Raw genomic sequence first — 13,977 nt, 5'->3', positions numbered from 1 at the left:
TCGAAGCCTGCATCATGGGTCTTCGGTTCGGCCGGCCGCAGAATTCAGATTCGCAAAGGAGAACACCTCTCCACAGGTGTCCACAGGCTCGTATTAAATTTGACGAGGATGCTTGGTATAACAAGGTAGCCGGGTAGTCCCAACCATTGCCCGCAACAACAGTGAGCCACTCTCCATTTAAATGGTTTGTCGCATGTGTGTGCTTGCGAAGACACGCCATTACTGCGCCGCTCTCCAAACTCTCCTTTGCCCTTCTAAGGTCAAATGCACGGTAACTATGCACTGTAAGATATGTAGTCAGTATCTTACGTATTTATTTGCAAAAATAAATACCCAAAAATTGGTATTTAAGTATAATTATAAATCCATTTTTCAGTGAAAAAATGGCTAGGAAGCAAGCGAGCTGGTGAAGATGATACACAGACACAACACGAAGTCTCAAACACAGCTGAAAATTTTACTTCACCTACAAGAATTATATACAACCAGAGGGAAGGAAACAACCAGTTGAGGACAAAAAGGGTCAGTTCGGGGGAACAAAGAAGTCTGCTCAAGGCCAGACCGAGGATGACGGATGGGCTGCTGACACAGTTCCCACAAGAGGTTCAGTATGCATAGGGTCTCTCTCAAAAGTCTTCCGTGGGTGTCCAATTCAGAAGCCTTTACAATTGTTTCGTCCCATACAGGGAAGCAATCTGAGCATTCTTCCAAATGCTTGGCAGTTTCGGAGTTTGAGGCTTCATTTTTACTATTAATGAATGCTCTCTCTCAAACGATCATTTAAGCAACGCTTTGTCTGGCCAATATAACAGAAACAACAAGCTAGGGAGATCTGATAAACAACATTTGAACAACAGGGAACGAATTTGTTCCGTTGATTCTTACAGGTAACTTCAGGTTTCGCGAAAGGCGTGAGGCGATCAAGACGGAAGTTCTTGGAAACAAGGCTGTCTTGAAATTTGCGACGGCCAACAAGTTGTGAGACACTTAAGGTAATACAACACGTTTGAAAACAGAAGGCTTAGCTTCAGGCGAACGAGGAAGCAAGGTGTTTAACAAAACATTTAAAGAACAAAGTAACATGTGTTGGGGGTAACCAGCATCATTCAAACGGAGAAGCTGACTCTCTGCAGAGAGAAGGATCTCTTTACCACATTGGATAGAATACCTGTGATCAAACCCCGTGTTACAGTTTTGGAGTCGCAACTTGAAGCGGGCAAAATTGGTTTAGCTTGAGATTTGCCGTAAGCCCAGCAAAGAACGGGTTGTAACAAAGGTCTGATATCAAGAAACTGAAGCACACCAACACTGGGGAACTCAATAGTGAACACAAGCTCCGCGGGGCCGCGGACACAATTACTACATTCTTACATTGAGCAATAACACTTTCATTGGTAGAAACGAAAACCATGTCATCTACGAACCTTCTTACAACGACGTCATTTGAAGACAGAGGATATAAAGGATAATACAGCATTTGTGTCAGCAACCCATCCGTAATCCTCGGTCCGGCATTGCCCTTGAGCAGACGACTTGTTCCCCCGAACTGGCCCTTTTTGTCCTCAACTGGTTGTTCCCTTCCCTCTGGTTGTATATAATTCTTGTATGTGAAGTAAAATTTTTAGCTGTGTTTGAGACTTCGTGTTGTCTGTCCTTTCGTGTTCCCTAGTCTCGGGGTTTTACATTATGCACCATTTTTCAGGTTTGTATTTCAATACAAAATATAAATACGTGTATTTATATTTTAAATACTATTTTTAATGCAATGTATTTAAATACCGCCCATCCCTGGGGCAAAGACACAGACACAGCGGGTGGTTGGGTGAACTGTCTTCTGTTCTGTATGGATGCGTGCTGGTGTGGGCGCAACTGATGCGCACGAAATATGCGCACTCATGCCGGGGTAAAGGCTTGCATCTAGTAACACGATGGACGAGCCGCAGCTTTTTTGGGGGCAAAACTGACCCTGCTCTACAAAACTATCGTGTTGTTGGATAGACAACCATGAACCGTTTTTTTTTCCACTACGGAAAGCAAATTAACCAGAATGTTAACCAAGTTCATAAGCATTCCTGTACATGCCTGCAAGGCGGGCTCCCAATATATTGACTGTTTCAGGCTGGGAGACATTAACATGTTAGTCATGGAGACAGCGATTAATGACGAGCCCGTCATGAAGAGGAGCTGCATGAATTTCCCAACCTCAACGTGGTATGACCCAGACGGCCAGTACCAGCCCTCCTTTGTAAGTACACAAACGTTTTCCTGTCCTTGTTCATACTCTTTTATCGTTCGCTTGCCAGGAGAGGCGGTCAGTGCTAAGTTGTGCTGGACTATACTATTCGACCACACCTTATCTTGACCGACCTATCTCCTAAAAACATCTACTGAGTGTCTAAATTTTGCAGGCAAAAGCGATCCTCGTGGTGAACGGTACAATTGCTCCCACTCGCAAAAAATTCACCGTACTCTTTTCATTCACAATGGGAGTTTCCAAGTTCGAATTTAACCAACCCCAACAGGAAATCTCCTCGCATGCCTGTTTGAGTAGTGGCATGGTACCATACGACCAAGTAAGACATCTTTCCTTTTCTTTCTTTGCCTGCGTAGAATGCGAGTTCTAAGCGCGACCTATACCGTCAAAGGATTGCGCTGGCTCAAAATAAAACATTAAAAAATCCACGCTTAAAATTCCACACTTCAAAATCCATTTTCTGAAATAAATCCTTTAAAAATACACGCCCTCAAAATAAACGTTGTTAAAATAAATCATGGTTAGGGTTAGGAAGGTAATGTTCCGTATGATACTTTATGGGCTACACGATGTTCTTTTCGGTGGAACATGCTATTAAGTTTCTAACTCATGTTTGTACATTTGTTCAAATAACAACTTTGGGTTTCAAATATCCAGTTTAAAAGTGATGAGGACGGTGCGCGTATGAATACAGGACACGCACTCTTGACCCTTGAACCAGCCGAGCTGTGAAAGCGCGATGAGCGCACTAATTTCCGCACGCTTTTTTACGAAACTCATTTGCATTTTTATTTAAATAATGAGCGCCTCCCGCTCATTCACGCGGTGCGCATCTTGTAGGCGGTATTGGACAGATACTTGTAAAAAAGAAAGTTATTCGATTGGTGCACCGGTTCGCGAATTATTTAGCCCGGGGATTTAACTGAAACACCCTGTATATAATATATATAAATACATGGTCCTGACGAAGACAGTGCCACTGTCGAAACGTCGACCATTCTTTTTTAATCTATGTGTTAAATTGCCCATTAAATAAATTAGTTTTTGTTAACGTTCCTGTAATCTGTAGTCCAAGTCTTATTATTTCACTTATATATATATATATATAAATAATTCGATTGAATTCCCCTCACCCTTCGTTTTGACTGGAATGCGAGCAGGGCTACCAATTTGCAGACGCTCGCAAGACAGGCAATGTATACCGGGTGTTTCAGTTAAACCCCCGGGCTAAATAATTCGCGAACGGGTGCACCAATCCACGAACTTTCTCTTTTACAAGTATCTGTCCGATACCACCTACAAGCTGCACACCGTGTGAATGAGTGGGAGGCGCTCATTATTAAAATAAAAATGCAAATGAGTTTCGAGCGTATCTTCTAAAGCAAGGCGCTGTCGGCATTAAAATGGGTACTACCCCTTTTGGGATTTTCAGTGGACACCTTTTAGAGAAAAATCTGCCACCGAAGCGGGTCATTTGTTGCAGTAATTAATTGGTTTCGGTTTACGTATTTTTGTCGCGGCTGGTCGCGGCGAACGTAGAGCCGTCGGTTGTCCATCAATCAGGGACGGTGATTTATTTCGAAGCGTTTATTCTTCGAAGTTTACTTTTCGGAGTTTATTTCGATCGCGTGGATTTTCTCATGATTTATATTGAGTTTATTTTGAAAGATTTGCCTTTACCATATTTATTTTTGAACGGTTTATTTTTACATGATTTATTTCGGCGTCATCCCCATTGCCACAGCGATGTGCACCAGACCCAGCAGACCGTTGACACTTTACTATCGTATAATGCGCAAGACCCACTCATGTGCGATGCTAAAGGGAAGCTTAGTGAACAAATTATTTACCTGCAAGTGTTTCTAGACCTCAACGAACACCTCTGCACACGAAACATGGATCACGTGACGGCGCCCCGCCTCCTTTCAGCGGCTTGGTTCTTCATCATCCAAACACACATGTCGCTATAGTCGCCCAAGTATAACAACAAGTTCGCCCTGTTTAATCAAATTTGTAACGTATACTCTCCCCCTGCCTTCACCGAAAAAGAGGCACAACACAGCTTAAAATGTGTCCACAGAGCACAACAACTGTACCGGTAACCTCGTCTTCGGTCCTCGTCCGTTCGGCCTTGTTATATTATATATATATGTCACTGCGATTCTGTGTGTGAAACAAAATTTACCAAGAGCTAAGGCCAATGTTGTAACAGTTTTTATCGTAAGTATAAAACTATGTCACAGTTATTTATAGTAGAATGGTTTCTGTGCTAGCTGTTCGAAGTTACTTCATAATGCTGAGCTAGGATATTCTGCACAAGTTGTGTCGAATGTATTAATATATGGGATGCACGAATATATATATTTATGACACGGGTGCTTTTAAATGTGTGAATTTCAAGCTTTCATCTGACCGTATGACAGACTTTTTATTTTTCACATACGTAATCATTGGAACGCACGCATTCAAGGTAAAATGCTATCACTACCCCTGAGCGTAATATGTAAAACACTGGGCGTTTTTTTTTTTGGGGGGGGGGGGAGGGGGGGTATCAAGCACGTGTGCAACAGCGTGTTTCAGAATAAACGCCTGCCGCTGGAACCAAAAACTAGGTTTATATGCAGTTATTACCTTACCGGTAGCACCTCCCACAGAGTCCACCACACAGGTGTGGCCATCTCGTACCACCACCACCACCACCATTTAATGAATGCCCGCCTTGGAGACGAATCAAACCCCGAGCCTCTCCGGTACTCACGACGCAAAACTGCAAAAATTGTAGCGAAGGGCTTCGACACTATTCTGCCCTTATGTTACATTCTTACAGAGTTGTATATTTAAATTCACTGTTATAGTTGATTAGTACATTGTACATTTAGATCAGTGGAGACAGGAATTTTGAGTGAGTATTCTTTTTTTAAATCCTTGTTGTCTCAACGTAAGATAAAAAGGTGCAGGGAAAGACAGCAATGCACAAGCGACGAATAAATATTCGAGCCAGAGCAGCAAAATAAGACTAAAACAAAATCACGCTTGAAACAAAGGAGGAGGAGGTGTTTCCTCTCAAAAGCACACAGATTATTTTCTCTTCACAACTTCGCGACTTGAGCGTTTCGCAGTGCAGCAATATTTGTCAACTTTCACACTTTCAAGTATCGCATTTCAACGCATCCGCAATATGCGAGGCACTGACAGCGGCATTTCGTCCGGAAACAGTGAGATATCTGCGTTAGGAAAGCGAGAGCCTGCTGCGTCCGATAAAGCCGTATCCCCGCTAGGGCATCAAGTCCCTCGATAGCTCACTCAAAAGAGCGATCGAGGGACTTTACTAGAGCATCCGTCGCAGCGCCAACTATAGTTCGATGTCGAGGCGAATATACATATAGGCATATGCCTCGCTTGGCGCAAAAGCGGGAGAATGATATATAGTAGCAGGAGCAATTAGGAGCGCGTTGTGCGACTTTCGCTGCCCTGTCCTGCCTGATAACGTGCCAAGCGTAAGCCAAGGTGTGAGGTCGAATTTGCAAAAAAAAAAAAAAAAAAAAAGAAAAAAGGGAAAGAAAGAAAGAAAAAGAAAGCTAGGAAAACACTCGGAGAAAGCAGCCGCAGGCGGCAGACACAATTGTGCCTTTTTTTTCTTTGTGTTTTCTTCGGAGTCACGCTCCGCTTCTTTCTGCGCGTATGAGGGGTACCGCTGTACGTCAGTGGTCACGTGAGCGGTTCGAGGCGAGTTCCATACCACGCCAACCACGCCAACCATAGTCTCGAATGATGACCTGCCCTGATTTGTTGAAAACGGGAGGCGTACTAGAGCCCTGCACGGGCCCGCGGGCTGAGCCATTGTTTTCATGCGGCTGGTCCGGGTCGGGTCGGGCCCGGAAAAGTCAGCCCGGGCTCTAAAGGGGGGTCGGGCCAGGGCTCTACACTCTAAAATCTGAACTTCACCGCATAGCACGCTCTGCGCCAACCATTGCCACGAATGATAGGGTTATCGCTTCCGATTCGAAGAGAGAGGGGGGGCGTACGCCTTTTTGTGTCAATTTGGATACGTGATAATTGACACAAAAACGCGTACGCCTCCCTCTCTCTTCAAATCAGAAGCGATAACCCTATCAATCGTGGCAATAGTCTTTTTCTTCTCGCACCGTCCGTGACATTATCTGCCTTCTAGCATGACTAACATTTCGACATCACATGCTTTCTCGTCAGCTCTCGAGAAGGCTTTTACTAAATGGTAGTGACTTATCTCTCCACGCGATTGTGCATTGTTATTTACTATGCTACCTCCGTTGGCCCTCAAAGATCTGCAGGGCACTATCCCATGACTTACTTCTTTCGAGAATGTGCCCGCCTGGCCATATAACTCAACAGCAAAAACTCAAGTCTGTTGAAGTCATACCTTTTTTTTTTTGTAATAAAAAGTTCTCTTGTGCAGCTAAAAAAACAAACTGTTGCGTAAAATGTTTCAGGTATGCAGCGGCAGTCCAACTCTTTACTCGCAATCCACACAGAGCTCCACATACACGCAACAAACCTTGGCAAAGGTTGTCTCCTCCGGAAACTCCATATACAGCTTTGAAACGGCAGACACCCTACTGGACAAGGTGGGTCATCTATGAAAATGCTCTGAGTGCTTGTGCTGCTGGGTGAGCTGGAGAGTATAACCTCTTGCCGTGGTTTCATAGCCTCCATTTTAGCAGCAGCAGCAGAAACTCCCGTGCCCGAATTTTTGTTTGCTGTGCTGGCTCGTTTTCATTTGCAGCCGGTTTTGCGAGCCAATCAGGAGGTTGGTTGGTTGGTATTCTTTTCATTCGACGGTCACTCTTAAAAATGAACTTCACCACGTAGCACGCTCCTATTGCCAACCATCATCCCAAGTGACGTAGTTCTCTCCCCTGACTTGTTGAGAGCGGGAGGCACACGCCTTTCTTTGTGACAAATTGTCACAAAAAGACGTACGCCTCCCGTTTTCGACTATGAGAGAACGATGTGGTGAAGCTCAATTTTAGAGTGTACTTGATGGGGTCGATTTCAAGTTTTCAAGTTGATCGCGACTATGCACCGTTAAAGCAGAACTTCACCACACAGCACGCTCCTAACCAAACCCGAAACCGTCATTCCGAATATCTTTCCGCGTCTTTATTTGCTGAAAATGGGAGGAGGAGCCTATCTGGGACACATTATGCTTGTCCGAGACAGGCTCCACCCTCCCCTTCGTTTTGAACGAAGCATGACACAGAATGATAACATTTGGTATGGTGGTTGAATAGGAGCATGCTACGTGGTGAAGTTCTATGTTTACAGTGTAGGCTGTCGTGCGACCTAAAAGCGACCGTTGAAAAGGTTCGACAGAGTTACTCATACAGGGTGTTTCAAAAAACGTGTCATTCGGACTTTATAAAAAAACGGGGCGACGGAAAAAATACGGGGTAAAGGGCACTTGTGTGGCAACTGAATTTGCCATCTTGCAAAAATATTTTAATTTGATTTTAATTAACATAAATTGAATTTCTTTAATTGAACTCCAAAATTTCCCAAGTCAACCTAACGTTTTTTTTACAGAATTAGAGAGCCTGTAGCGAACTTAGTCAGATCCACCAAGAAATCCGCTCGATATTGCAAAGGGTACTGCCCAAAAAAAGTCCCGAAGTTGAGGCTTCAGAGTTTCGGGTATTCAACAGCGCACCAAATCAATCGGAAAAATGCGCGGAGGGCAGGACATGCTCCTGCCCCCATGAAGCTAGAACAGTTTATCGCCGGACCGGCGTGCAGCACAAGACGCGCAGATAACAAGGCAGGTGACATTCCACCATACGTTGATAAGCGGCAAACAAAAATGATTCCGCCTCTTTTTTCCCGCCCTGTGTTTTTTCGACCTTCTATCTTTCATGGGGGCATGAGCAGTCCTCCTCTCCACGAATCTTTGCGTCTGATTTGGTGCGCCGTTGAATACCCGAAACTTGGAAGCCTCAATTCCGGGACTTTTTTTGGGCAGTTCCATTTGCAATATCGAGCGGATTTCTTAGTGGATCTGACTAAGTTCGCTACGGGCTCTCTAATTCTGTAAAAAAAACGTTATGTTGACTTGGGAAATTTTGGAGTTCAATTAAAGAAATTCAATTTATTTCAATTAAAATCAAATTAAAATATTTTTTCAAGGTGGCACATTCAGTTGCTATACAAATTCCGTTTACCCCGTATTTTTCTGTCGCCCCGTTTTTTTTAAAAGTCCGAATGACACGTTTTTTGAAACACCCTGTATAATGAACAACTGAACTAATGTAATGACGAAAGGGCTTTTGGTTTTCATTGGGGCATTATTGCAGTGATAGCAGCGCACGCATGTGGCAGTATCGGTAAAGGAAAATATTGAATGTGCGTAGTCCCGCGCAAGATCCCGTAGAAGAGCCTCCACACAACCGCAGTAAGGAACGCAGTACGAAAGAACGAACCCACATGAAGCGTCGCGGAACTCACTACCCATCAGACAAAGGGTCGGTACGGTAATATGAGACTTTGAGCGCCACAGTAAGAATGCTCAATATATCTCGCACACAAACCCACCACCATTCCCATGGTCTAGGGTTTCATTCCTACGTATGAGCGCTAAAGGGTTTAGCTACTGCATACGCCCTCGAAATGTTCAGAATGTAAACAGTGGCGCGGTTGCCGACTCACTTTGGGCCTCTTACGCCGCTGCTGCCGGTAATTCAAAAACTAAGCGATGGGACGCCTCCGGCAGAAAGGTTCTCTACTGCCACATATTACGGCCTTGGTGTTGCCGCTTGCATAAAGCTATGGGACCCCGGCGTTGCAGTTCGGATCTGCGGGAATAGAGCCACCCTAGCGTTTAATGCGGCTGTGATGAAGCAAACTGCATGATATTAACCGGAAAGCGGTCTAGCCACCCCGTTTGCGCCTGTCTAGAAGACATCTTGTCCGAGTTGATCACCTGTCACGGGCAAGTCATGTCTGTCCGATAGCTTGGAAAATTAGGGAAACGCCCAATTTGGCTGAGCATTGGCGACACAGGTCCAATATGGGACCTGTTTTGCCAGGATTTCTGCCATATTAGCTCGGACTTAGCCAAGTTTGCGTGGCAATACGACGTGGCAGTCCCACTGTAACATCCACTACAACTGAACTTCACTTTCTATTTTCTGCAAACAGACGCCATCTTGCTTCGCGATGGCAATGCCAATCCTTCGAACTGACGCTCTCAGTCCTAGCGCACGCGCTCAGTTTAGTTGTATACAACTAAAGCGCATGCGCGACACTCGGATCGGACGTCTCATATAAGGGCTAAAATGTCGCTGTTTCCTCTAATGACAACAGAATTGCCGCAGGTCAAGTAAAAAAAAAAACAATATTTGATTGATTTATTGGCCTTCTGCAAGGCTATAGATGCTTTCACGTTACTGCAGGCAGTGTCAGTGTGAGTTGCTGAGGCGTATGTCCATCACTATCAAAGTGTTTCGCTCGTTTAGGAGCTGTAGGAGCGAATTGGAAATATTTGGTTCATACACTATTGCGATCCCAATGGAAGCTTCTGAGGGATGTTTCGCAGTTCGGTTTGCAGTTCAGTGGGACTTCCTGGGTTCTTCTGCGAGACAGGCGTATCTCCAGTTCTTCGTTTTTAGTAGAAATTGAGAAAGCAATAAATGGGCCGATGAGTCTCGCCATCGCTAGCTTCCAAATGCGGCGCTGGGAAACACATGGTCGCTATAGTCTATGACATGACATATGACATGGTCGCTATTGTCTAGTAGGTCGTTCTTTGACCAATGACGCCTCCACTCCACCACAGCGCTCACGGATAGTCATGAACAGTGATATGGCATTTGGAGAGAGGATGGCTATACGTATACGTATACGTATAAACTTCATGATGGGCAAGCCTGAGCACATTTTCAACCATCGTGTTGTGTTCCGTTTTGTTTACCTGTCTTTGCCCATGGCTCGGGGTTGCCTCTCATGAAGTTTGTACACCAGCCTGCATGCATCTCGCCATTCTCTCTCCGTATGCCATATCAGCGTTGCCCGTTCATTGCTATCTGTGAGGCGTCTAGTGGAGTGGAGGCGAGAACACGTGTGCTGTGTTGCTGCTGGCATCAAGCAATCCCAAGCACCACGCCAATATTGGTCCAATATTGGACCCATATGGGGAGTGCAACTAGGATCCATATTGGACCAATATGGGCTGCCCATATTGGCCAGCCCATTTTGCGCCAATATTGCCAATATTTCTGTGATAACGCCAACGGGGAGGGTTTAATATCCACCACTGATATTACTTCTCTCTTCTTTTTGCTTTTCTAATTTCTGCACATCTCATTGCTCCATGTTGCATACAACAACTTACAAGAAAAGAAAAAACGTAAAAAAAAAACACACGCCCCAAAAACGAACAACGGGTGGTACGCCAGTCTTGCTGAAGGACACAAGCAGTCCCACGGAACTGCCAATCCCTCACAAGCCTTCATTGGGATCGCAATAGCCTATAAACCAAAAATTTCCAACCCAGAATACAGAGCAGCGAAACACTTTCGTAACGGTGACTGAGTGCGACAACTTGAAAGCATGCACCTGACCTCCGCCAGAGAGGAGTGATCCCTTCCTATCGAACATTGTGTTATCGTTATCCGCAATTCCGTTATCGTTACAGGAATCAGCGACATTTTGGCTTTTAGTCCGTATGAAACGTCCGATCCAACTGACGCGCACGCACATTAGTTGTGTCCACGCTCGCTCTCAATCGGCTCGACCGATTGGTATTAGCATCGCGAAGCAAGATGGCGGCTGTTTCAAGAACATTGGAAGTTGAGTTGTCGAGTCCTAGTGAACGTTACAATGGGATTGCCACTTATGGTGACTGTTATGAACAGTGTGTATCATCTGCTGGTTGGATGTAACCAGAGCTGTAAGCGGTACTCGAAAAAAGTAATTGATTACAAGTACTGTTACTACAGTGAGAAAAGTAATTCTTTACCGTTACAAATTCCTTCATCGAAAATGTAATACGTTACACCACACATACTTGATAAGTGAAATTCACAAATACATTTGAAAGCAACATACAAAACGCATACACAGGTTTATTACAGATTTATGTACACATTTAAAACAACATCGAAACATCCGCTTCGTTTTGTTACTATTGTTATGTTCAGCCCGCACAATTTATCAATACAGTCACCTATTTTACTGTTGCTCCAGTAGGTCGCGGTTTTATCGTGTCATATTACTGTGGTGCGCATGGAACACGTGTGGACTAGAGACTGCCGTCACAGTGACGTCACTTCAGTGACCAGACTTGTGCGTAACGCGTTACTAGTAATTGCGTTGCGTGTAATCAATTACCTTTTTGAGTAATTTTCCGAGTAATCAGTTACTTTAATGCCAAAGTAATTTTTCCAGTAATCAATTACTTTTCTGAGTAATCGATTACTCAGTAATTGATTACTTTTCCGGCAGAGATTAGCTTAGCTTTAGTATAGCTTATCTATAGTTTATATATCTATATATATGTATAGTTTATAGAGCTGTTGCGATTGAAGGAACCAAATGGGTATTTACTTTCTTGTCCTCCAGATTGTGTGCACAGAAATGGCGTACGGCCACCGAAATGTGGGTTTCGTCTTCTACGACAGCGAGTTCGCAGCTGGCGACGTCAGTTGCGATGGACATCCGGGGACGTTTGCCCGTATGCGGTTTGTCAAGAAACACTTTGAAGATCTCATGCAAGGCGTTGCACCTCCCGCGTTCGATTACACAAAATGCATATTGTGAGCTGGAAAATAAAGTGTTTACGACGAACGCAGCATGGTAGTCCGATGCCTGGGTAGGCAGCAGCTCCGTAGAGCCCCATTAAATGAGCAGTACTATATAGAACAGCGAAAAGCAAGTCAACCACCGTTTACAAGAACTTTGTAATTGTGCTATTCGATTGGCTATATATATCACCACACCAGGTTTCGCTCAATACTTATGCGTTTTCATATTACTGCATCGTCTCTCAAAGGACACAAATTACGTATTGCCGTCCACCGCCGCCTACACAACAAATTGATGTTAGTGCGCAATCGCACGTCCACCATGTGCGATGCTAAGTAGACAACACTCCGTTGAAACGTCTCCTGCGGGAAGCCTACACTGAACTTCACCGCATAGCACGCTCCTATCCAACCATCATCTCGAATGATATCGTTATCAGCCCTGATTTGTTGACAACCGGAGGCGTACGCCTTTTTTGTGACACTTATGCTGTTCATAATTGTCACAGAAAAGGCGTACGCCTTCCGTTTTCAACAAATCAGGGCAGATAACGGTATCATTCGAGATGGTTTGCTAGGAGCGTGCTGTGCGGTGAAGTTGATTTTTAAGAGTGTACGTGGATCATGAAGTGTTTTCCAACAGCGAGCAGTGACACTGTTGGGAATGTTGTATAAAACATGGTGTCGTCTTGATTACGTTGAGTGGATAGCTACACTGTGCGCTCCGCGTGCATACCAATGGGTACACGCTAAACCACTCTTCAGAACAGAACTTCACCGCATAGCATGCTGTGCGCAAACCATCACGAAGAATGATAGGGTTATCGCCTCTGATTCGATGGTAGGGGGGCGTACGCCTTTTTCTGTCAATTTTCATATATTCAAATTGACAAAAAGGCGTACGCCCACCCCTCTCGTCGAATCAGAAACGATAACCATATCATTTGGCGCACGGCGGGCTATGCGGTGAAGTTCTGTTCTGTGAGTGCAGGTAACGCATATTTAAGTACCGCTTAGCCAAGAGGTACATTTTTTAAGAGTTACACTCTTCTTCACATGCGGTACACGCAAAGCATAATGGACCGTTTCCATATTCGCGTCGCCCGTGGCGACGGAATGTCTAACGTCGTGTCTTTCCCCCAACAATGGTGACGCGCTTTTCGGACTGGCACATTACGTGGGAAAGTAGCAAGAGAAGATGCGGAAAGAGTGAAAGCGCATTGTACTCGTTACCAGACCTCAAACGTCCGTGTAACCTTGAAACCGATTGTCTCCCCACAATGAACATGACCGCCTCCCCCAGCGCTTCCGGTCAAGAGATCCAACGAGTCAAGAGTTCCGACCCGGTCAAGAGATCCAACGAGTCAAGAGATCCATCGAGTCAGGAGATCCAACCGGTCACGTGACAGGCGAGTCAAGAGATCCAACCAGTCAAAGCGTGATACTGGTCAGGATTCCCGACAAAAAAGGAAGTCTATCCCTTACCATGTTCATTGCAGAACGGTTGCGCTGTACGTACAATTAAGTTGGGAAGTAGTATGCCCGGTAACAGTGAAGTCTTTTCGGTGTTTTCTCTCTTCTTACCACACACGCACACGCAAAAAAAAAGGTAAGCGAGAAAATCCTGAGGTTGTGCTGTAGGTTACGGCGGCGAGTCCACCTTTTTCGCCTCTAGCCTCTAGCGCCGATGCCAGAACGGATGCTTGTTACCAAGAATATTGAGCTCAACTTACAAATAATCGTAGGCGTAATCGTTCTTTTCAATGGCCCCCAACCCTTATCACGTTATTCTGTTCTTTTACTGACCGTGCTTTCCAATCAACATTGACCTGTCACGTTCATTGACCTCCCAAAATGCAGGGTATACTGCTGGACTCAGAGTTGTCTTTGTACTTTTGTGTCCATTGGCGCAGCCGTCCCCACGTTATGCCAGAACTGAAGTTTGTTACC

General features: G+C 44.8%; 1 protein-coding gene across 2 annotated transcripts in view; it reads left to right on the top strand.

Moving 5' to 3' along the window:
* LOC135388041 (uncharacterized) overlaps positions 1-12,071 on the top strand; it is a 45,525-nt gene extending 33,454 nt beyond the window's left edge. The window contains exons 13-16 of one of the 2 annotated variants that reach the window (XM_064617325.1): positions 2,119-2,245; positions 2,409-2,573; positions 6,724-6,858; positions 11,846-12,071. In XM_064617325.1, the coding sequence (XP_064473395.1) occupies positions 2,119-2,245; positions 2,409-2,573; positions 6,724-6,858; positions 11,846-12,043 (625 nt within the window). In that variant the 3' untranslated portion in view covers positions 12,044-12,071. The remainder of the gene's footprint in view (positions 1-2,118; positions 2,246-2,408; positions 2,574-6,723; positions 6,859-11,845) is intronic. The other variant, XM_064617326.1, reaches the window with a different exon arrangement.
* Positions 12,072-13,977: the final 1,906 nt, after the last annotated feature.

The sequence above is a fragment of the Ornithodoros turicata genome, chromosome 3, assembly GCF_037126465.1.
Source record: "Ornithodoros turicata isolate Travis chromosome 3, ASM3712646v1, whole genome shotgun sequence".
Lineage (NCBI taxonomy): Eukaryota > Metazoa > Arthropoda > Arachnida > Ixodida > Argasidae > Ornithodoros > Ornithodoros turicata.
Note: the sequence above shows the minus strand (reverse complement) of the source record. Positions and strands in the feature narration are given on the sequence as shown.